The following is a 24,947-nucleotide window of genomic DNA, read 5'->3' on the forward strand; positions in this document are numbered from 1 at the left end:
GGAAAGGCCAGCTAGACAGATAACATGGTGGCAGTCTATTGTAGACCACCCAACCAGGACGAAGAGGCACATGAAATATTCTATAAGCAGCTGGGAGAAGTCTTACAAGCTCTAACATCCTGGCTTGTATCAGAAATAGTGTGTCCAGCAGGCCCAAGGCAGTGATAATTCCCCTGTACTCAGCAATGGTGAGGCCACACCTTCAATCAATTTTGGGCTTCTCAGGACAAAGAAGACATTGAGGTGTTCAGAGAATGGGTCCAGAGATGGGCCTGCACAGGGTCAGTGAAGGATCTGTAGCACAAGTCTGATGAAGAGTACCTGAGGGAGCTGGGGGTGTTTAGCCTGGAGAAAGGGAGGCTCAGGAGGGACCTTTTTGCTCTACACATTTCAGGCAGGAGATTGTAGTGAGGTGGGGGTTGATCTCTTTTCCCAAGTAACAGGAGATATGACAGGAGAAAATGGCCTAAAGTTGCACAGGGGATGTTTAGATTGTATATTTGGAAAAATTTCTCCACCTAAAGGATTTCCAAGCAGTGGAACCTGCTGCCTAGGGAGATGGTTGAGTCACTATCCCTGGAGGTATTTAAAAGATGTGTAAGTGTGGTACTTCAGGACATGGTTTAGTGATGGACTTTGCAGTGCTGGGTTAATGGTTGACCTTGATGATCTTAAGGTATTTTCCAATCGAAACCATTTTATGATTCTATGATTCTAAGTTTCCATGTTTATGGAGCTGATACAAAAGCTTAAATTACTGTGAGATCAGATACTATCAGTATTCAAGTTTTTAAACATAGGAGCACTTTTTGTGCAGTTCATGAAGTTTCACTGACCTAGCCTGCTTAAGCAACAAATTTTCAACAATATTCAAATCTTCACAAATAATTAGAAAAAGGATAGTTATTCAAAGTCATGAATGCTAGAAGTAATTGCTGTTCAAGCTGGTCACCTGAGTCTATCAGAATGTAATCTAAAATACACCAGAGAATCTTAAGCTACCATTAAATTTCACTTTCATGAATAGCAAAGAGCCTTTGCTAGCAAGAATACAGCCATCAGAAAAGGTCAGAGGCTGGCATAGTAATGAGTTAATTTACATTCTAATGGACATCCAGGTATTTATTTTCCTTGGCTGCTACAGATATGTGAATTGCTTATCAGTCAGAGATTTAAAATAATTTATGAAACCAGGAAAAAAACCCAACAAGTACCATGTCCTTCTAATTAATCTGGATATGAGGCAGAGAATTTTGCATCATATCTAAAATAATGCAGAGGCAAATGCTACAGTTATTGACAGATTCTGGTGCATAAATATACTAGACATTGAAAAAATAATAAAAATCTCAATTTGCAGAAATGAAAAATAAATTTTTGAACAAGCTTTGTATGTGGTCAACAAGAATTAATTATTTTCCAAGGACAGAGTTTGATACTAAACACCTACAGAATGTCTCATTTTTGCACAACCTGTCTTCTCTTTTCAGACACTGATTACCAGAAGAGTGTTATTCTGTTACAGATTTATTTCCTTGCTGATAGTAAACTATATTATCTGAAGGACAGTCAAGTTTTGGAATAGAGAAAATGCTGCTGCAGAAAAAAAATTTACTGGGATAACTTGACCTGGAGTAGAAAAAGCTATCTTATGGAATTGGGGAAGAGTCTTGTCTCTTTTTATGACTAAAGTTTCTACTAAAAGTTCAAATCCTTTGGTTCATATTCTAGTTTTTGAATTGGAGATGCAGGTAGTATTGGATGAACTGTTATTTTCCTCTCTGAAGTCTAAGAATATGTATTTTTATTTAAATACTAACCCAATTAGCAAAAGCCTGCATGCATAGGTACTCATACATGATAAGCAAGACATCTCACATGTTTGCTCACAGATTGTTGATTCTATCAACATTTTGAAAAGGTCAAGGGTATATTTTTGTACAGATGTGAAAAAAACCCTTTTGTTTGGCTGAAGGGAAATTTTCCCTGAAGGATCTCCAGGTTTCCTCATGTGTGCTGTCCAATGACTGCTGCTAAAAACAGTGTCACTGGTTCTCTTTGCAGGGTAGCGATTGCACTCTTGACTGTACTGCTCTAACGCTGTGAGAACTAGCAATGAAAGCAATGCCTTATCTCGGGCAAAAACATTGTTGAATGCAGCTCCCCCTGAGCAGAGCAAACCCAGCAAGGTGAAAAGCCTGGTATGTGTCATATACACAGAACCAGCAACATCATTTGGAATATAAATTGAGAGTTCAGAACCCTGACAGCTTGTGGCTGTTGCTTTTAGAAGGGCCTGTAAGAGCTGCCATACCCATAAAGACTTTGTATGCTGGCTAAGAACGCGTCTGACAACTCAGCCTGGCTTTAGTGAAAGCTAATTTAAGCCTCAAAAACTTTTCAGGAATACTGCATTATATTTTTGGTGCTCTCTGACAGTCAGAAACTCTGCCTAACTATATCACTCTGCTCTTTCATGTGTCTAGATTCTGATCCCATTTAAGCTTTAACACTTTCTAAGCCCAATAAAGAAATCTCACATTGCATTATAGTATGTCACATTGATGAATATCAAGGCATGTTCCAAATATTTTCTGCTGAAATGTAGATGGCATGTAAGTTGTTTTAATAGAGTGCCCTAAAGTCCTCTTCATGAAAATACATTCACAAAATGACTTCAGCAAGTGTGGGGGAAAAACATTTAATTATAAAGCCATTCTTTTGCTTGCATGTGATTTCTCCTAGTGCTGCCAACTGTGACAAAAGGACCTTTGGTGGGAAGTGAGATGGAATATCCATGGGCATCTCAACAGAATAGGATGCCTTTATGTCAGCAGTTAGTTAAAGTCCCCATCAGTTATAACAGACACACAAATGTCATACATATGCTAGATTTAGATATTGATATTCAGACATATTTATAAGTAAATTTTCATGTCCCAGTCCATGAACTAGGAACACAGATGCAGAAACACAGGTCTAGTATCCAGGGTGCCATACCTAATGTTATTCAGAAATCTGCCCTAGATTGGCAGATAAGACACAGAATTTATGGAAGACTTCAGAGCTTCAGCTGTTACCTTTACTCTGCCATTCCAGTGAAGATTTCTTGGTATGCCAGTACATCTCAGATGGCCCTGGATGTTCCTAATGAGCTCAGGGTCTCCCTCCTCCTGATTTCTCTAAAATTTGGGAGGACTGGACAAAAGTTCATCATAAAGCAACAAATAAGTGTAATTACATACTTAGAGAACCTCTTGGCTTCCTCTGACTGCTTGTCATTATTAAATTACACAGTAACTTCAGTATTTTGTGTTTAATATGCATGAAGCTGTCTGCATGGTTCTAAATATTATTAATTTGCTTTTGAAATCTGTTCTGTTGAAATGGGAAGTGTCAGGAACTCAGGTGTGTTAACCATAATTGATGCATTTTCACACCACATTGTGGAATGACAAACACTCAATGGCAACATAATGAAAAGGTAATCGTACCACTTGGCCACAGTGGTGAGAGCTGGGATAAGCAATAGCATGATTATTTGATGCTTTGGATCATGATATTATTCAAAGGAATAATTAATTTCCAATTTCCTGCTCCTTCACACCAGCCTGATAGATGAGTTTATTCCTGGCTATAGGTATTCAGATAGAACAGGAAGATGGACAAACAGTTTGAGACTGTGAAAGAGAACAACTGTAGAACGAAAACTTATCACAAGACCAAGGTTTACATTGTTACATCTTAGATGTGAAAAGATAACATTTATTGTTGCCAAGCAGAATATTTGGCAAGGGATAATAGTGGAAAGATCATGTACAAGGGGTAACAAAACTGTGAAAAGAACAGCAAAGTTCTAAATTTGCAGTTCCCTGGTTGAACCTCCAGGTAAAATGCTTTGCTTTGAGCTGCTGAAGATTTGATATTGTCCATTCTGACATGTACCTAGTAGAGATAAATGTCATTGCTTTCACATTCCCACTCAGGAGGTAATTCTCAGTATACAATTTACTTATCAAGTAGAACAAAAATGAATTAATAAAAGCTTTGCTGATCATTTTAGTGATTTAAATTATACTGGTTAAAATGACATGAAGTTCAGATGGTTTAGCATAAGACCATAGGAACCTGAAAGAAAAAAATGAGAGAGTAATAATGATTGATGGGCATGATATTATTGCAGTACAGAACACTGAAGAGTATAAAGCATGATAAATTGATCAAGATGACCTGTCTTGCAAAAAAAACCATTAAGAAATGTCAATTTTTTATGAATTCCTGAAAGTTTGGAGTTGAGCAATTAACATAAAGAACGGCTATGTCCTGAAGTCTAATGAGAGAGGAACAGTATTGATGTGAATTTTATGATGTTTAGATTATGTGCTGGTCACATGTAGTCCTGTGCAGTACTTTAAAAAGTTAATGAACAGAACACTAAAAAATGATGCTGAAAAAGGATCCTGACAAGATAGCTGGGAAATGATAAGTATTAAATGAATGTATTACAAGGAAAAGAAAGAAAAACTGTGAATAGGTTTTTGGTTTTTTTTCCCCTGTGACATTGCTGTGTCTCTCAGAGGAACACAAATTGGTTTCAGTTTTGAGTTAGATGACATGTCCAACATAATGGAAATAAACCCCTCAATACTGAGGAAATTGGAACGGTACATAAACATGACAAATTAAATGGAGGAGATTATGGTGCTGACAACCGTGAAGCACTTTGTGGACCTTAAAAATTAGCATTTTTAGAAAGACGTGCTAGAGTACAATGCACGTATGTCCCTTCTTATTTAAAATCAGAATGTACTGCATAAGAAAACAAACTTGGATGTAGTCACTGGATCCATAAACCATCTTTCTCAGTCTACCCTCATACCTCAGTATCCCCATTTGATCACAAGACAAAAACTGAATTTATGCCTGAAGAATAGACGGCTGAAGGAATCTGGATGAACAGGACAATTAATCTGTGATGGTCAAGATGCTTTCTCCTTGGGTTTCCCCAAAGAACAGATAAATAAAATGACACTAAGGGTAGACCTGTATGCTTTTTACTCAGTCACCCTACAGGTTTACTGGTGTATAATCCAAATCTGATAGGATAGGAAATAGCTAGTAGAGGAAATTTTTGCTGGTGTTATTTAAAAAAAATATATTTTTTAACTCTAACAAGCTAACTTAAAGAGTATAATTCATGTCACAAGGATCAACAACAAAGGGTCTACTTAAGAGGAAAGGGAAGGAGAATAATTCAAATTAGAGAATTTTATCAAAGGGAATTTTCACTGGTTAATGGCAATTCTCTAACAGCATTTTTGTGAAAAGCAGCTGTATTTCCAGAATATATTGAACATTTAATGGATAAAAAACATAATAAATCATATCTCAGATGAAATTTCTGTCCAGGTCTAGACAAAATACCTATTGACCATCTAACATTTAGCAGGATCCTCTAATATTTAGCAAGCACTAAATATTAGTTGCCCCTCATACATGGAGCCTGAAGTAATTTACCCTGTTATAAGCAGGCCCTTGTTTTTCTTACCATCAAAAAGTTTTTGATCTATCAGGCAACCAACCGTTCTAGATTAAGTTTCTCTTCAGTGGATGTTCTCTTTGGTGAATTTTTTTAAAAGCTTTAGGACTCATAGGATAGAGGAAAAAAATTACAAATCCATTATAATAAAAAAAAATTATATTTCCATCTACTCAAAAGTTAGTAATTCAGAAATAATTTCTGCAAATTGAAAATAAAATCATTATGCAAGAGAAAACAAACAAAAAAAATTGCTGTCAGACTCTCTACAGAACAATTTTTTCCCTGAAGGATGTTCTGAAAGTTTTGCTTTCTGCTATACAAAGAGACCTTAAATGGGAGACACGGCAATACCTATAATTCTCTTTAATCTGGTAAAGTTTATTTACTGTTGAGGCAAATAGAAAAAAAACCAAACCAGTGTGCAAGTAGCTATCACATATTAATGAATAAAAATGGGTAGCTCTGTAAAAACACGAGTCGTGAATTTTTATTAATCCCTTTCCTAGCAGGAACAAGTTAGAAATGCAACTGAATTTCAATTCTACACCAGTGATCTGTAATAGATGCATTTAAATTTAATGAAAAAAATATATGTTTTTACACAACAATTATTTCTCTTTCAGACAACAGAGAGAAGCAAAAAATAAAAAGCTTTTGAGTACTTCAGAATTAATACTCACTCTTTAGAAACTAGGCCTGATCCCCTACCTGAAAAAATTAAGAGGCATTAAGTTTTCTTTCTCAGTTTTTTTAAATTTGCAACATTATTTTCAATACACAAAATTATTATGTTCTAATTTATCATATCACATTCTAAACCACTATTTATTTATTTATTTATTTATTTATTTATTTATTATATAATCCCTAGAATTACTGTGTAATTTTTGTTTCTTCATTATTAACTCACAATTAAATAGGCATATAAAGGGCTATCAGTTCAGAAGAAAAAGCAACTTCAGTTCTTAGTTCCAGAATTCAAGTCTTTAATCCTTAAGGGAAAGGATACGCCAAACTGGCGAATAAATTGCTTTCTATTTTTCTATTTGGCAATATAGCAGGTCTTGATTTGATGTTTTCTTGCCATGTAAGCTTGATCCCAGGCTGGCCAAAGATTTTTTCTAGACCTGCCTAGACTCCTTTTGGACTCCAAGTCCAAAGGCTTGGTTATATATATAACCAAACAAAAACCCAAACCACTGAGCATTAACATAATAGAATAAAAATGAAATATGTTTTCAAATAGGGAAGATGTAAAACAATTAACGGGAGAACACAGAAATCCAAGATACTTTGGAACAGCTTGCCCTGCTCACAAGGTCCCTACATTAGAGGTCCATGTTTCCAGGGAAATCAATGACTCCCTGAGTTATAAAAAGCTCTGTATAGTCCCCGCTAGTCTCCAGGTTTTCATCCCATTCCCTCTGCAGCCCATGTGTCTGTGCTTTGCTCCTCTCACCACGTTGCTGGATTAGGCTGTAGACCTCCAGCTTTCTGCCCTGACCCTTCTTCCACTTGCTCAGAACCCACAGCCACTGGAAATGTCTCTCCATCAGGACCTCAGGAAGGAGGGACCTGTGTTCACTGCCGAAGGACCTGCCTAACTCAGGCACTTTTCAGAGGAACGAGGGCAGCCTACACACTTGGAAGAAACCAAAGTGATCTCTCCATCAGATTGCTATTATTTGTTTGACACAGAGGGTGGCTGCAGCTGTTTCAGGTACATATTTATTCATGATAATCACAAATGTCTTTGAAGCAATTTTATAGCTAATAGACTGTGATACCCAGAGAGCTGTGGGTCAGGGACCGTGCCTCCTATCTGCTGAAAAAAGGATCACCCTACAACATGGCTCCTACCAGTAATCTTTATGTGACCCAAAACATCTTTTCTCAATGTCTAATTTTTCACTAGATGGTTTCTATCCTTTCAGCTCTCTTTTAGACTACTTTTCCCAAGCAAAGTAATTTTCTTTATTCTTTACAAGCTTTTAATGAACAACTACTTGCAAGATTCCTCACAGGAAATAAATCCTGAAATTACATGCCTAGTTGTCTGCATGGGAAATGAGATCTATTATAGGAGTTAGGTAGTAAGGAAACATCTTTCCATCTACCTTGCACATGGACAACTGAATCAGCCATTACTTTTGCTAATGAAGATCTTTATGGAAAATCCTATAGAAATCCCACATTTCAGGTCCAAAAAAAAGAAACTTTAGTTAAAGATAAGATGTCCAGAAGATGCTTGATCTTTGCATAGTATATGGAAGTGTCACAAAGTAACTCTGAAGTAAATGGGAAAAAATGGAAAATGAAGATGGACGGACAAGTATGAAGAAGCAGGGAAAGACAATCTGTAACAGGACCTCATTGATTTTCTTAACATTAATAATAAGTGCAACAAAACAGTTTACCAATGGCATTCCAAGAAAAATATAAATAAAACCTTTAGCTTTAAGAAAATTTGCTGTATCTGCCTTTTTTCATTGTGATGCTATGCTCAGGTGATTATACATAATGATTCAAAAGCACTGTACAAGTTTGGGTTGCATTCCCTACTCACTTCCAGGAATTAATTTGCAATGACTGGATAAAAACACTTCCTGTTTGCTGATTCTTAATTTATTAAGCATTCCACATTGCTCTTTATCAGTAATGGCTTAGCTATCCAATGACATGGACCAAACTCCCTGTCAGCTGCAAAGTTTATCAGTATTGATTTTAGGTTTCCTACAGGATTTTCAAGGGAAGTACATTTAGTCAGAAGCCAAGAACTTTTCCTAGAGATAGATCATTAAAAATAAATCCCCTCAGTGATTTCCTACTTATAATTGTGTTAAAAGATTGATAAGTGAAGCAATTTTTCAATCCAATGTAAGCCATACTAATTTTACTTGTTTCTATTTTTAGGTAAGGAGTGGAGTTGTTGCATGTAAGGACTTACAAAAGTCCATTATATAAAAACATTTACATTCTATAATAAAATTTGAAGTATTAATAAAGATATTAATATATATTTAATATTAAATATTTTATGTAGTCTTAATTTCTTACTTTATTTTTATAAAGAAATCCAGACTGTTTTCTATAGTAGCATGAATGGGATTCCAGGTTTAGCCTTAGTACATAGTGGAGGGTTTTTTGATAACTTTGATTATTACCTATGCTTGCCTCTGGTGTGTTGGCAGGACTCATCCCATGCATCCTTATTCATCTGACTTGTCAGTTAATCTAAGGTTCTCATACAGACTTCTCTCCAGTCTGTGGAGCATAATGGGCAAACCCAGAGAACAAACTGCCTAGGCAATGACAGAATAAAATCATTTAAGTAATTTTCTTCAGGTGCTAATTTTCTACCCCTGGCTGTAGGGGTAAATATTTTGACCCATGTAGACTAGAAATCTAATTATTTCACAGTTAAGCTGGGATTCATCTGCCCAAAAGTCAGCAAATATTTAAATTTGAAATGTTGATAGGTGAGTTTTTTAAAACTTTAATAATCAGCAGGGAAGAATAGGTTATTTTAGAATACTATCGATTTTAGCTACTTTAGATGTTTACAGCAGCTGAATGGCACCACAGAGATGCCCATTTCCCTCACCACAAAGGATCCCTGCTTGCTGCCCAGAGCAGATGAAGGAGGATTTGCTGTAGCTGCCTACACAGGATCCCTGATAACAAGTGCTGAGGAGAACGTGGCTGTATGTGTTACAAGGCAAGACTGGGGAGACAGGTTGAAGATGTTGCATGTAAAAGATTTTCAGTTTATTTGCCTTTAGGGACATGTGGAAAAACATAGAATCAATTAATCACTGTGAGATAAACGCTTAAAAAAGACCATTTTGACTGAAGCTGTACTTAGACAGTTCTTTTAGTACAATGCATCCTAATGTGATGCTATTTAGGATAAAGAACTTCATAAAGTTAAAAGTCAGATATGCAGTGATTAAGTTACAAGAGAAACTTCTTGCTTATTCAAGATTAACTTTAGTAGAAATGATTATTCCAGTTGATGGTCATGAATGTTAGCTGCATCAGACTCTCCAGATGCTTCTATTTTAGAGCCAACCCCACAAGCCACTGAGATCTCTCAGAGATGCTACATAATAAGTAAATAAACACTACATTATTTTTCAATTACAGTGTGAGAACAATTTGCTGTGTATTTAATCTCAAGGAACACATCTGGCAAGCTGAAATCAAAAAGCATGTCACCATTCTTCTTGCTTGCATTGACTTTTAAATAACTCTCATATATAAATAAATATATATTCAATATGGTGTAATAAGGAGACAAGATTAAAAAGCTTCTCTTTCTCTCTGAGAAGTACTGTGGAAGAAGTTCAAAATTATCCAGATGATGCTCAGTCAGAGACCCTCTCTTTTAGCACTCTGGGCCTAAACGTGGGAAATATGGAGAACCATAAAATATTCTAAGTGTTTAGCTTGGAAGGGAAAATTGGAGTTCAGCTAGGCAGATCTCTTGCTCAAAGCAAGGCTAAGTTCAAAGACTGGGCTGACATTCAAGAATGGCAGCTTCTCTGAATTGCCAAACAAAGGAAAATGGAGCCAGAACAACAAGCAATAAACATGCAGACTGAGGAAGGACTGGGTAAAACGTGGAAAAAGCTAGTGAAGAATGCCAGAAACCAGATGGAACTGACTCTCTTTGACTCTGCCACATTTGTTGGCTCTCACTGGCCACAGATCAAAGCTCAGTGGACTTTTCTCAGAATTCTCTCTGGACTGCTCTAGGGCCTTCCATCGATGTAACCATCCTTCATTTTGGCTAAATAGCTGCTAGAATCTTTCAATTTTCACCAGGTACTTTCTCATGCTTATTCCAAAGAACGAGATGTTAAATTGTGTGAGGCTTAAGAGCGATGCAAAAGAGAAGCCAGATCTTCTGATACACTATCCCACTAGGATCATATTTACAGTTCCTCAACTTTCCTTTCTTTCCCCTTAAGGAACAGATTAAGGTGACTTTCTGTACTTCACAAATATGATAATGTTTATATTGCAGTAGAGAGGCACTGCGTGGCCCAGATGCCTAAAATATTCATATTGATTGAGAACAAGTTATAATACAGAAGTTAAAACACTGAAGTTATGCAGGGATTGTAAAAGAAGATATTGGATTTATACTGATGGGTGAATTTAGTGAAACTATTAAAATATAGATAATACTATGGTATTCCCATTATCAGTAAACCTTTTCTATGATGTCAAATAATCCCTGAAGTATTACTCAATAATTTTTAAAAATTCTTTAAGAAAAATGTCATTATTATAAATATTATTACTACTACTATTATCATCATCATAATTTATCAACTTAAAATATTGGCAAATTTTCTGCTATGAAGAAAATCTAATTATAGAAATTGAAATGAATTGATAAAATGGATGTAAATGTCATTAAAACATTTTCTCATTCAAAGATTTTGCATCTGTGTGTGTATTTATGCATACAGAGTATTTTTTTAATTATCTGAGAATTTTTAGGACTGCTTAAGCTAGAACACATGAAATACAATTAAAAATGCTTAAATTATAAAAAAAATAATCTAAAAAGCCCAATGAGTATAATTTGCACCCATCTGAAATATAAACTAAATATAAGGTGACCCTAGGAATGTGTGTAAAGAAAGCTTGCCTTCTCTTAGCTTAGGGTAATAAAAAGTACCAAACAAATAAAAATCAAGATTTCTCTTATTTACCAAACAGGAACACTGCACAGTATGTTTCTTCTGTGCTGAAATACTGTTCCAACTTATGAAAAATTTGGCTTTGGAAAGCAATTTATTTCCTTTAGAAATATGTTTGGACATACTTGGGAGTCAACTTTCAGAATTTGTGCTTTGGCAGCTTTGGCTTCTATGTCCTTTTTTTTAACTGTAAACTGAAGGTGACACAACAAAGGGGTATGTATCCTGGTGCTGATTTTGATTGTGTTTGAATTATGAGTCACCCAAAGGCTTCCTGAGAAGACAGTGTTGTATTTAATAAATGTTATTATCTTAGTTTACAAAAAAAAAAAAAAAAGAAGTTGAGCATGCATCACAGAGGGCAAGCATAGCTGTTGTTAAAGCCTTCCTTCCATTCCTAAGAATGTAAATGCAACTTTCTCAAAGAATTGTACAGGGATTAATAACTAATTTAGAAGACTAATTTAGTTTCTGCATTTTTACTGGATATACAAACCATAGGGGCCAAGAGAGTTTTGTGGCTTAGGAAGTGCCTGGAAAGCACACCTTCCCATCTCCCCAGTGCTGTGTCTCACGTCTGTAGCACAATAGATAATGTAGTCACTTGTTTCATAGTGTATTAGCTTACTTTATTACTATAAAATATTGCACTATTTTACAAATCACCACATCACAATGTCTACACAATGTACTTTGACAACAGATTTGGAAGCCCAACAAATGCTGTTTAATAGGACATTACATTATACTGAACCAACAAAAACATTGTTCAACACATTTAGACTAAACTTTAGACATGCCTCAATACACAAGCACAGGTTGTATGGCACTTTTTTAGAGTCCAGCTCTGTAGTTCTCCATCCTTAGGCTGAGATCTCCCAAATCTCCTCTGAAGAAGGTGAGATTCACTCAGAAACTAGACTATGGGTGACTGGGAAAAAATCCCAAGTTTCTTCATGCCTCAGTATTGCAGTAGGCTCTCCCATGTACCATGCTTGGGAGGTATTTGGCTTCAAAAGATGTCATCTTTCACTGAGATGCACAGTCCAAGATAATACCATTATGTTTTCTCGTAATACTGTTTGCAAGTGCAGAGGAGAAACTTCTCTGGCCTGGCAAGATTTCAAGGTAGACAAAAAAAATCTGTTTTCTCAAACAAACTGTTCTTCAATTTGTGTGAATTCATTAATTAATATCATTTAGACTGAAAACAGTCTGCAGTACTGCCAGTGGACCTCTTGGGTTCTAGCAGTGATGTGGGCTGTAGCTATCAGACAATAACTTGCCCTGTACTCCTCAAGAGAGGAGTTGTCTGTCTTGAAGGCAGAGTTCCTGCAGCTCTGCACAAATCCTGTGTGCACAGAAAGTCTCTTTTTAGTCCTAATAATTCTAATCTCTGCTCACTCTTTGTAGCCCCTTGGGTATAAGAGTTTAATGGCAGAATAGTCACTGGAGCAATGGTATTTGGCTCTTTTTGGCATGCATTGATGGCAATATATGCCTATACACTTGTGTTTCTTTTTGCTAAAAGGTTTTCTACAGGGACCTACTTCTCCAGGGTGCAAACTAATTCCTTCCAATGTCAGCAAGAGTTAGGCACACACATCCCTAGGAGAAGTGTCCCCAAGTTTAATAGAAGTTCAAAGCTGTTCAAATTTCACACAGCCTATATAAGCCTGCTTTAGAAAACAGTTTCTCCAGTGATAAAAGCACTTTTGAAACAAAATGCTTCCTAATAGTCATTAAAAACCTTCTGTGTAATATATGTAAAAAGGGTTTATCTAATGCTTTGCAAAATTATCCACAAATGTACCACACAGTACACAAACATTAATAAGAAGCAAAACCATAGCACTACCACTTTAAAATGCAATGCAATTAATACTACTTCCAGTAATACAGTGTAACAGCTACTAACTATTATTAATGTCTATTTTTTCAGGAATCCATATTCATTAAGGAGTTTTATGGTTTCTTTATCTTTTATTCAGAAATATGGAAGCAATTGCACACTGTTTCACTGCTAATCAGAGCTATACAAGAAAACATATGAAAGTTTCATTAGTGCAAATTTTAGGATAACTGGTCTCCTGCCGTAACTCCTCCTGTTCAAATTTGACATGCCCTGTTTTACTGAAAGGTTACAATTTCTCTCAGTAAAAAGATTTAGAATCTCTTCATAAACAAGGCTCTATATGTAACTCATTTTTTGTTTACCTGTAATATTTATTTAAATAGATTTTAGGCCTCATAATTGCAACAAGATGCTTAAAAGGTATTTCAAGTGAATCAAAAGTATGAAACAGTCTCAATGTGCAGGGCAAAAAGGATGTAAATAATTGGAAGGTTACTAGGAGAGTACATATCTCACAGTTAAAAATATGATACTCTGCAAGGTGAGACATACCTTTTAAAAATGAGTCAGGAAAGCAGTGCTTCAGGAATTTTGTTAATAAAACAGCAGCTTGTTTTTTTTTTTTTTTGCATGTTAACAGTATTTTCTAAAAGTATTTCAGAAATTTTATTTTTGCAATTAACAAAGGAAAGACAACTGTCCTTCTCACAAGGGTATTAGGAAACTATTTTGCGCAAAATACTGATTTCTGTGTAGGGAAGGTAGGAACGGGCAAGTGTCCATGGCTGGGAAAAGGACAACATGACATCTAACAGAAAAGTCAGGTGGACAATATAGCATGACTCATAATATTTTTGATCATTAAATGTTTTTGGCTTTATTAGCTAAAAATAGCAACAAAAACGGGCATGAAAAAAAGGGAAACAACTCAAAAGCCAGCATGAGGAGAATATGTTTACATAGAAATCGCACTGAGGAAAGTGTTGAATTTATGATGTCATAAAAAAGCTCATAATTTTGAGATGGAAAGGAAAAAGGTCAGCTGTGAACCTTTGTTTTCCATCGTTTTTAAAGCAGATGGAACCAGGAGCAACATAGCACTTAGAGGGATGGAAAATTGGTGTGGCAAATCAGAAAGAGAAAATTTTAAGAGGATGATGTCAGCAGCATGTTCGACAGAAGGCATTTATGTGTCCAGTTTCTAGGTATCAATGGATCACGTGGTTCAGTTCAAGTGGGCGAGTGATTCACTGCTAGGTTCATGTGCACATTCCCTTTGTGTGATTAAGTCCCTTAAGATCACAAACAAGAGATATATGTGACATTTAAGAATATAGGAGGGAAAAAATGCAGATATTGCTAAATACTCCTCTCAGCATTAGGCTACTTTCAGGAAAGAGAAACAAATGTACAATTGAAGTAAACATCTGGAAAGGAGAAAGTATATCAGGAAACAGGAGAGATATGAGACCTTGTCTGTCCCAAAAAACTCCTCTCAGAAACAACGAAAGAAGCAGAACTTCATGAACAAGGAAAGTATGAACACGCTAGTGTTAGAGTACCCATAGGATGCAACTAAACAAAAAGTGGGTTCCTTTAGGAAGTGACTGTAAAGAAAAAATTTGTCAGTGACTCAGAGATGTAAAACAATAGAGACAGTAGGATGATGGAGAACCCCTGTAAGTCCCAAATCAAAAACCTACAACATACTTCCAAGAATTTAATTTCTTTAAATCCTCAGGATCTAGAAAGTTCTGAACTGGGGATGAGCAAGCAATGAGATACAGGGTCTCCAGTTTGCAACAGGTACTCTGTTAATATTTTGAATGAAGAACTGCAGAATGAGAATAAAGGCCACGGAGACCTCAGTGGTGGGCTGAGTTCATGGAACAAAGAGATCAGAATTTCCTGGGCCAGACTAGTGCTAGCAGGGTGACAGTGCTGCCCCACCTGGAGATAAAGAAGAATGAGCTTTCCTGACCAGAGGAATTGAAGCACATAGAAATCCTGTCCAAAAAAAAAAAAAAAAAACCAGAAGAAAAAAAAAAAGAAAAGAAAAAAAGAAAAAAAAAGAAAAAAAAGAAAAGAAAAGTAATCTCACCCCTATGGGAGAAGAAGTCAGCTTATTTTGAGGGGCTGGCATTCTTCACTGAATATTCAGTGGTTTTTTTTGGTGAAATTTTTGTCTGTTTTTGAAATTGTTAATGCTGTGTGTGATTTACTGGTATCTGTTAGTGGCTTTAAGGAGTTGCATACTTCTACTAAGATTTATACAATATCTGAGAAAGATAATTTGCCTTCCTTTTATTCACACAATTTACAAGTACATAGTTAAATTCTCCCTCCTCATCTTGATTGTGTGTGCATTGCATGTGGCACTCCCTATTTCCTGTGCCATATCACGGTGACACTGGCTGCTGACACTCCGGTCCCACACCAGGACTGGGCTAACAATTAAACAGTGTCAACAGTGTGTCAGTTCTCTGGCTCAATTACTTACCAACATTCTCAGTTTCTCAGAGACAGATTGGATTCTACCATTCTCTGATTCCATGACTATAAAATAGCCATCTGATGTAGGAATTTTTTCAGTCTCCCACTTTTTGTGGTGAATTTAATGTTTCACTCTCAACACCTGTTATAAGTTGCCATAACTTCATGAATCAGTCCTGGGTTTTCTGCACGTTTCCTTAACAACAGCATTTCACACATAGTCTTGATGGATCTACCTTAGAATCTATCAATCCTTTTTTAGACAGGAACATTTCTGGAGCTGGGCTGCTGTCTATAGGTTCATATATTTCAAAGGCACTTTCAAAAGAGATGGCATATGTCAAATACTTGGATAGTTCAATTAGTAGAACATGCCAAACCTAGTTTTTGAAATCCTAATTTCTGAACATTTTCCTCTACATAAATTTGCTTCATACCACTTCAACCACTAAGTGCTGTTTTTCAGTAGTACTGGGCTAATTAAAAATTTATGCTCTATCTACATTCAGAAAGACTGATTTTTGAAAGCTCTTCCACACTATTTCAGCAGCCTATACTCAATGAAATCTATTGCAGAAGCTGAGGATAAAGCCTGAAGCAAAGCTGGAAAGGAATAAATCTCTTTGGGTGTTATTTTCTTTCTTTTATAATATTTTTTATTTTTTATTTTTGTTTAGGTAACACTTTCCCACTAACTTTTCCATTAATTTTACTTTTTGTTTTTCAGTACAAACACATCTGTCGTTTTATAGTAATCAACAGAAACAATATGGCTGTTCAGCAAAAACAGATGTAAAGATACTGAACTATTACGAGCTATCTACTTAGCAAAGAACTTGTCCAATAAAGAAGAAAAAGATAGTAAGATGTCTAGCCAGTGCTAGAGAGATGCTTTGCATTTCCTTTGATAGACAATTCTATTATTTCCATTATTCTTTTTTTTTAGCAAGCATATACATTGCTATTTCTGCTTTAGAAATCTTAAAATGAGTAGACTATGAGTTGTGGGAATCCCCCCAGCTGGATTGTGCCCCATGACAAGTCTCTCTTTGATGATGGTGAAAGAGATTTTATTGGTCTCTTTAAATGTGAGTACTGATATTCCCTCCATCCTTTTGAAACATGCAGACCTTTCCTTCTCCTGCATACTCTGGATGTTGACCTTTTAACCTTGAGGCACAATGGTTTTTAAACTGCTATAGTATGCATACTATGTGCATCCAAGGAAGTATTTTTTCCAGTATGAAATACTTTTTGCTATAGTGAGAATAAATCTCAGTCAGTGTCAATCTGTTTCTTGTCTGCAATATAGATAAGATTGCTGGATGAGAGAGAAATTAAGTCACTTACAGAAATGGATTTGCCACAATTAGGTGTGCAGTCAGGCCATATTAATTTCAGACAGAAACATTACAAAGCAACACACAACCCTATGTAAAATGCAGCCTTCCTCCACAAGCAGGAACAGCCCTTTGGTCTTAATCTTAAAAATGAGAAATTAAAGACAGGATGCATAGGGTAATGATGGAAAAGGATGGCATAATTCAAGTGTCATTACACATCAAAGATAATAATCTAAAAATTGGATCCATGAGTAATGAGAAAGTATGCCTTGCTTTACTGGTGTCACTGAGTAAATATTTTAGAGCCAGGAAGTTTCTCTAAGTATTTGGTTTTGTATTCAGGTTGTTGCACATCACCAAATCTTATCACCTGTTTATTATTCATAACATGTTGGATAGACACATACACCTGAATCAGTCTTCCTCTACTCCCTTTATAATCAGTCAAGCAGCGAATATAGTTTTAAGGTATACCTAGATATACCTGACTTATTTGAAACATTTACAGTGTAATTACATTAATTACATCATAGAAAGACTTATTTCTGCCCAGGGACTATAAAAGGAGATGATGACTAACATAGACATAATAACCTTCATTCTAGGTGTATATTTAACCACATAGATTTCCTTTTCCTATGAAGAGAAGAAAACAAAACCCTGATTTTCATCTTAAAACAGTTCTTATATTTGTGTTAAGATAAGATTTAGCCATCTCTTAGATGGAGAGTAGATTTGATTCATACACTTTTTTTTTTCAGTTCTTCTGAATCACTCAAAAAGTGAGCTTCTTTTAAATTTTAATTTAGTCTCACAACCTTAAGGTATAGTAATTATTTATGATTATGATAAATTATGATATGATATTTCTGAATATGAAAATTTATTATAGTAAACTTGCATTTGTTCCATATCATCCCATTAAGTTTAACGACACTGTGGTTGTTCCAAACATTTGCTTTAGTCTTGGTTGTTGTTCTACCATGAACAAAACTCTTTTGTTCTACCATGAACATGCTCTCTTTCTCTTTGCATTGTCTAAAGCAACCACTTCCTGGCCCAGCAACAGAGGGTTAAATGTTACTGCATTTGGAGCTAGTATATTGTGTCAGCTGAGCCAGGGGAACGACCTGTACCTCAGTGTTTGACCTGAGAGACCACATGGTGTAAACTTACAGTGCTTTTATCGAGCGCTGAGCTCAGTGTAGTATCTCCTACCTGCCACAGCCATGTGTAGAAAATAACTCAGTTATTAAACAGCTCAGTTAATGTACCAGAACCTGTTCAGCTATCATGTTGATCAATGTTAAGCTAACGTGTTTTGATCACGAATCAATGATCTAAGACGAAATTCTCTTCAGAGAGAGCAATTATCCTCAAGGGCTTGAGTATGTTGCTGCTTCAGTTTTTTTTGCTACTGTCCTGTACCGATTGTTGAAATATCTATTTTGCTGTCTATTATTACTCAGGCTTGTTCAGCATACTGGATTTCACAGTCCACTTCTATCTGAAGACTGGTGTTCTAAATAGTTTTCCTCTAGAAAGTGATTATCTTGCCTTTTTCAAAATAAAATTCCACCTTTTTGGGGTTACACTAACCCTTCTAATCCTCTTTATGCTTTTTTTTGCTATGAAATTCTCCCCAGCATGCCAACTTCTTCATAAAAAATGATTGCTTACTCCATTGTTCATGATTCTTAATGGTCATTAAGGAGAACCAGATTTAATACCAATGAATACAGTTTCTCTGCAACCATTAACTTTCTCCAAGTTCATATACTATAGTGATTCCAATTTAATTACCATGTTGATTTGGTTTCATTCCAAAGAAATATCAAATTCTGCCTCTTGTAAATCATTCTTTTATATATATATACATGAAAAATACTTTGTTGACTATGTGTCTTTATTGACCATGTGATTACAGATTGCCTATAATCACCTTATGTTTGTTACTTCTGCAATTTGATATAATGCTACTATATTCCTTATTCTAAGGATTTTTAGATATTGTAATGATAAACATTTGGCATATGCAAACACTAAAGCTTCAGTTCCCAATCTCTATTTTTCAGAAGGAAAGTAGTTAGTATTTTTGCATCTTTGTGCATAGAATTATTTTCCTTTCCTTTTGAAGCACACGGTCATGTACATTAAGTACATATGAATTCCTCTAGAGAAACAAAGATTTTTAATTTAAATAATCAAATAATTTTTTACTTCAGGTAATAATAAATTAGGATGGATGCTCACCTCAAAGCACAAAAAAAAATTTTGTTTGGCTAAAATAATAACAGCTATGAAATAACTTATCCCTGTCAAGTTTTTAATTCTTTTTCTGTTCTTATTGCTTCTTTATAGATAAGTATTGACTCTCCCCTTCCAATGGTGAACATTCAAACTTACTGTGTCAGGCTGGTGAGAAAAAACAAGTTGCTAGAAGCTATTTTTTTTAAATCAGAGAAATATATACCATGGATCTCTGTTATCAGGAAAGAAAATAATCCAAACAACTGCTGTACAAAATTTTTACAATGAATGAAAAGGAGGCAAAATGGCTTAGGAAAACCAGTAACCTTGTAAAGGGCAAATAAATTGCTCTGATTTTTATCTACATTAATGAGTCAATACACACAGCTATATTTAAAGCTTGCAGCACTGTTTTGGGACTACATGAGTTTGCTGCAGACACCACACAAACTATTATGGGGTGAAAGGTCCCCAACTGCCCTAGTTTTACCCTTATACAGAGATGGGACCATTGACACTCAAAACACATAAAGGAATGTACAACAAACTGTAAGATTTTGCCTAGGATGCTTAATTACAGACACACTTTTTCAGAACCAATGGTGTTACTTCCCACAACATGGAAATTAATTTCCAATCTAGCAAACAAGGATGTAGTGAGTATATGTATGTCTTATGGTTTAGAACCTTTTACACACATTTTTGTAATTGTACAGACTTTCCAAACTTACCTCCTCTATGGATAATCAAAGAAGTTTCACTTCCAACAGGACATTCTTTAAGTATATCCACTACTTCTGCATGGCTCAGGTTCTGTACATTCTGCTGGTTGATCTCAACAATGAGGTCACCTTCACACAAACCAGGACATCCCTGAATGTCTAGAATTTGCTTCACCCTCTGTCCTGTAGGACTGTCTGCTATAGTGAAGCCAAAGCCCTGGGCCCCTTTCACAATGGTTAAGGTCATGAGTTCAGCTTGGGTGGCCCCAGAAGAAGCCATTGATACATTATCATCATGGGCAGGTGGTGGGAATGTGCTATCAAGCTGACTATCTGCTGGAATGGAGTGCAAGGAGTGTGGTGGTCGATCTGTTACGTCTGGAACAGACTGAGAAGTCCTAGAAATGTATTCCAAATAAGTTTCATAGTTATGTCTTCCATTTACCACTACCGGAGGCCTCTCCATTACTGCAAGGGGTGGCACCATGCTGTTGGCAGGATCTTCAGGATCAAAGGGCAAAGGGTATCCACGACATAGCACCAAGTTGACACTCTGACCAATAGGAACAGACTGGAAGAGTTTGACTACATCTGCGTGAGTATGTCCAAGGACACAAACTTCATTAATATAGACAATCACATCACCTAGAACGAGAAGAACAAACAGTGACAACATGAGACAACTTCAATTACTGTATATGCAGTGTATTTTTTTTTTAAATGAGATAGAAGTCTACTAAAAAAATATGATAAATTCAATCAACATACTGACTCATATAGGAGAGACAAAAAAGTAAAGTTTGTCTGGCAGCAAATGTAATACAAAGACACAATGACAATACCAGCTATTTTCTGTGTAAGCTCACAGATGGAAAATTTAGATGCATCCAGACATTCACCTTTTCTCAACTTTTCCTCCCTATTTTTCCAAATCCTTTCAGTGTAGTCTCTATAAATTACTTTTTCCAAGGTAAAATGGACAATTATTTGGAGAATGTGTTGTCAAGAAATGTCATTGTTTGGTGAAGAGTAAAAAAAAACCCCTCAAATATTCCTGGACTTTAGAATCAATGAATAGCAATGCAAGACTATGTATGCATGTGCATAAGGAAACACTTTTTGCATTGATCATGATATTGACACTTTTCTGTTAAATGTGATTACTTGCCATCAGCCATTCAGAACTGCTATTGTCATTTCCTATTCTAGGCATGAACTATCTATCTTACATAACATAGAGATGTTTCATGGCATTTTGTTGCAGCAAAAAGGCTAAAGGACAATGACACAACAAATTTTTTTTGGTAGGTTTTTTTGGTAGCTTTACATTAGAAAAATCTAGGCAAATATATGAAAATCGGTTTAGTATTTTCACCTAGGTAGCTGGTCAAATAAAACCAAAAATACTACCTTTATCTTCAGATCTTGTCTCATGTATAGCAGACCTACCAGTCTGAGCATATGGAAGCAGAATACTTTAAGTCAACAGGCTATTTATAGGTCTCCATATTGCCCAAGCACGAAGCATCTACTGTTACTGAAAAGTTCAGAAACAAGTTCAAGATTCTTCTTAGTGTTAGAATAGATCTGTATATTTATAACCATAAATAATTTTTTTATGTACTGTTATGGTGCATAATAAAATAAAAATGAGTTATCAGTGCAAACAATATTCAGAATAGTTTAATGACCCACAATCAGTTTTCACTTTCATAAAAATGTTTGCATCTTTATAGAAAAAGAAAAGGATATTTGGTTAGAGACCACTAGAAGTTAAAGTATTTTTCTAAGTGAAGACTGTCTTATTATTCTATCATTAATCACCAGGATTCTGTGAGATGTCTACAAAGTACACAATTCAAAAATTGACACATCACAACACAAAACTTTTTAAAGGTATTTGAAAACTCAGCAATAAAATGAGAATGATTTAGGGAGAATGAGGTGGTTTGGGTGGAATTGCTTGAAGAGTATTCATGAAATTATGTCTTTCAAGTACTTCAATCAAAACATCTAATCCAGCAAACTGAGGATAAGAGCATCATCAAGATGCCAATGTAAGGGCTGTTTCTAAGTGAGGACAAAAGGCAAAGGCTGTTTCTATGTGAAAATGAAATGGTCAATTCCCACATGATCAGTCTGTGTAACAGCCTGACAGTAATTAATTGCATATGCACAAACTGTGATTCAGAGGAGGATTTCTTCAGAAGGTGCCTAGGGAAAAAACGCTAAGGAAGTCTGTTTAAATGATTGCGAGTATTACACACATAAACCTTAGGAGCTGCAAATGCTTTCTTAAATGTGCATCATAAATAGATTTCAAAACAAGCACAAACAATAATGTCACTTTATAGGCAGTGCTGAAAAAACTCCCTTGCTTTTGTCTCAAGCAGCTGAAAATAAAGCAGTTTTCAAAAGTCAAAATTTAAAAGAAAATATGCAGCATACAAATTTCTGTGGCAATGACTGCAATTCATCATGATTTGCTCATGCCCTGCTATAGAAAGATCTTACCTGCATTCTCACCCCTGGCTCCCACGTTAGCAGTGAGGCTGACATTGCTCACAACAGGACTGCTTCTTTTGAACTGAGAGCTCTTCAGTGCATGCTCCTGTTTCAGTAGCTATGCCTTAATAGTAACCTTGCGACTTTTTAATCCATGCAGTCTTTATTTCCCTGAGTGCTGGCAATGCAGCTATGTGGTGGGAGGAGACCAATCTGTTTGTTCATCCTCTCTTACAATACATTAGCAGAGTGCAAAATGAAATATGCAATTTTTGTGTTGGGCAAGTAAATCGTTGCCTGTTTTCAGCCCTTCACTTTGAGTATTTGGACAGGGTTTGCTATGACAAAAAACTTAAATCAATACGATTTTGATATATCAGAAAATTACATGAACTAGTTGACATTATACAGATCTGTAGTGAAAAGAAATTAGCTTTTGCAAAAGAAGCGCAGTCAGGAAACATACGAGCCAAGTAGTCCCCTTCCCCAGTCACTAAACAGGCAAAACTGAGCACTAGAAGATCTTGCGGAAGAACTTCTTCAAATAACAACCTTCCATTATCCCTCACAGGCCAGCAGAAAATCCTTCAGCATTTCCTGAATCAATATTTTTAAAGCTCTTTGTTCCTGAGGTATAACACAAATAGCACGCCTGGGCAGATGCTGAAGCTGTAACTCAGTCACAGTGTGACTGTTTGGGACCCACCTGCTGTACTGTCACATGGAGAATGTACAGCCACAGGTTAAGTGTGATAAACACAAGGGCATGTGTTACTAAGTTCAGCTCAAAGGAAGAAGTTACAGTGGGGCTGCAGTGGGGAGACACAGCTTCAGCTTAGACTGGAAGGAGGAAAAAAAGGGTTAATTTCAGAAATCCCTCAAATTAATCTCTCAGCTGTACTTTCTCCAATCCTAACTCATTTTTCCAGGCTGAGAGTTCCTCACTGCTGACACAGAGAGAAGTACTCATCATTCGGTAGGAAGAGAGAGATAAGTTAAGAGCATTACAGAGCCAGTGCCATGCTAATGCAAAGTTCAATACCTCTCTTCTTTAGGAAACCTCTCTTAAAGGTTCCTGTAGCATCTTTTCTGCCTGCTCTCTTCTGCTGCTTCTAATAATAATGGGTGCATATGGACAAGCATAATAGTGATCCACTTTATAACTCCTGTCTGATTTTCTGAGCAAGCCATAGTCTGCCTCCAGAAATCACAGTTTCACAGTGAGTGGGTATCTTTGAAGTTATGCAGAACATTTATATTAAGCATCAAACTTTGCCTGACTTTTAGAATTAAATTTGCTAAAATGACTGGAGCTTGCTTACAGAATGACTGAGCTTGGCAGGGATCTCTAGAGGTCATGTTGTCCAAACCATGTTCAGTCAGAATCCCTTAGAACCAGTTGCCCAGGATCTTGTCCAGGTGGCTTTTGAAAACCTCCAAGGAGGTAGACTCTACATCTTCTCTGGGAAGCCTGTGTCAATGCTCAGTCGCCCTCCCAGCAGGAAAGCATTTTCTGATGTTCAAAGGGAACCTTCTGTGTTTGAGTGTTTTCCCATCGTTTCTTTTCTTGCCACTGGAAAGAACATGGCTCCATCTTCTTTGTACAGGTATTTATGCAGATTGATAAAACCTCCCTGAGACTTCTCTTCTCTGGGGTGAACATCCTCTCTATCAGGTGTTCTCAAATTTCATCTTCCTCACTACAAACTGTACATGTGCCATACCAACCTCATCTTACTTGAGACTGTTCAGGGATGAGGGAGCCCAGAAGGCTGATCTACGGAGAAGACATCTGAATCAGACTCTTTAGATGAACTGGCAGGTTTGATAGACAACCAGTAGACAACAGATACCCTGGCCTACATCTCAAAAATCTACACTACCCCAAAACCAGATTCTTCAATGTCTAAATTTAGCACTGAGTTGAAGAATCTTAAATACTGACAGCAAGCAAATTTGTCAAACTGTCCTGAAGTTACCTCTGATTTAGTTAAGGCTCTTGCATTTAACTGAAAAATTTAGGAAAATGGGTCTGGAGGGGACTTCCTGGATGGCTGAACCTAGTCCCCCATTGTCAGGTACAACACAGTACGTTAAACTTGATGAAATTTGATGTCTTCTTCACAGAAACAACAAACCCCATAGTATTTCATATATTTAACTAGCTTGTTTTGCTTATTAAAGGCTGCTGATCATTACTTATTGTCACATAATTGTAATGTTAATTGACTCAGTGCCTGAATGTTTGATTAGAGGTTACATTTTGTTACCTACATATTTCAAAGCAACAACCAGATCTATACTGTCATTATCTTTAGTTGGTTTAGTAACTGGTGAAGAAATTTCTGAGCTTCAGCATCTTTTAATGACAGATTCTGTTTTACATTCCTCTCTACAATAATGCTGCAGAATTAAATCTGACACCCTGGGGATTTTCCACAAGCATTAATTCTGAAAAAAATCTAAATTTTTTCATGCTTGAAGTGCTTGATCAAAGCAGAATTTGTTTTATTGACATAACTA

The 24,947-nt window shown here is 36.1% G+C and overlaps 1 protein-coding gene across 13 annotated transcripts in view; it reads right to left on the minus strand.

Annotated features, from left to right (window-relative positions):
- The window catches only part of MAGI2 (membrane associated guanylate kinase, WW and PDZ domain containing 2), a 708,943-nt gene that overhangs the window by 99,897 nt on the left and 584,099 nt on the right, over positions 1 to 24,947 (minus strand). For all 13 annotated transcript variants that reach the window (XM_014255224.2, XM_088054941.1, XM_005526021.3 and 10 more), the window contains one exon: positions 19,929 to 20,564. In XM_014255224.2, the coding sequence (XP_014110699.2) occupies positions 19,929 to 20,564 (636 nt within the window). The remainder of the gene's footprint in view (positions 1 to 19,928; positions 20,565 to 24,947) is intronic.

Source organism: Pseudopodoces humilis, chromosome 5 (genome assembly GCF_049639895.1).
Source record: "Pseudopodoces humilis isolate 2021_Gansu_Grassland_sample_001 chromosome 5, ASM4963989v1, whole genome shotgun sequence".
Classification (NCBI taxonomy): Eukaryota; Metazoa; Chordata; class Aves; order Passeriformes; family Paridae; genus Pseudopodoces; species Pseudopodoces humilis.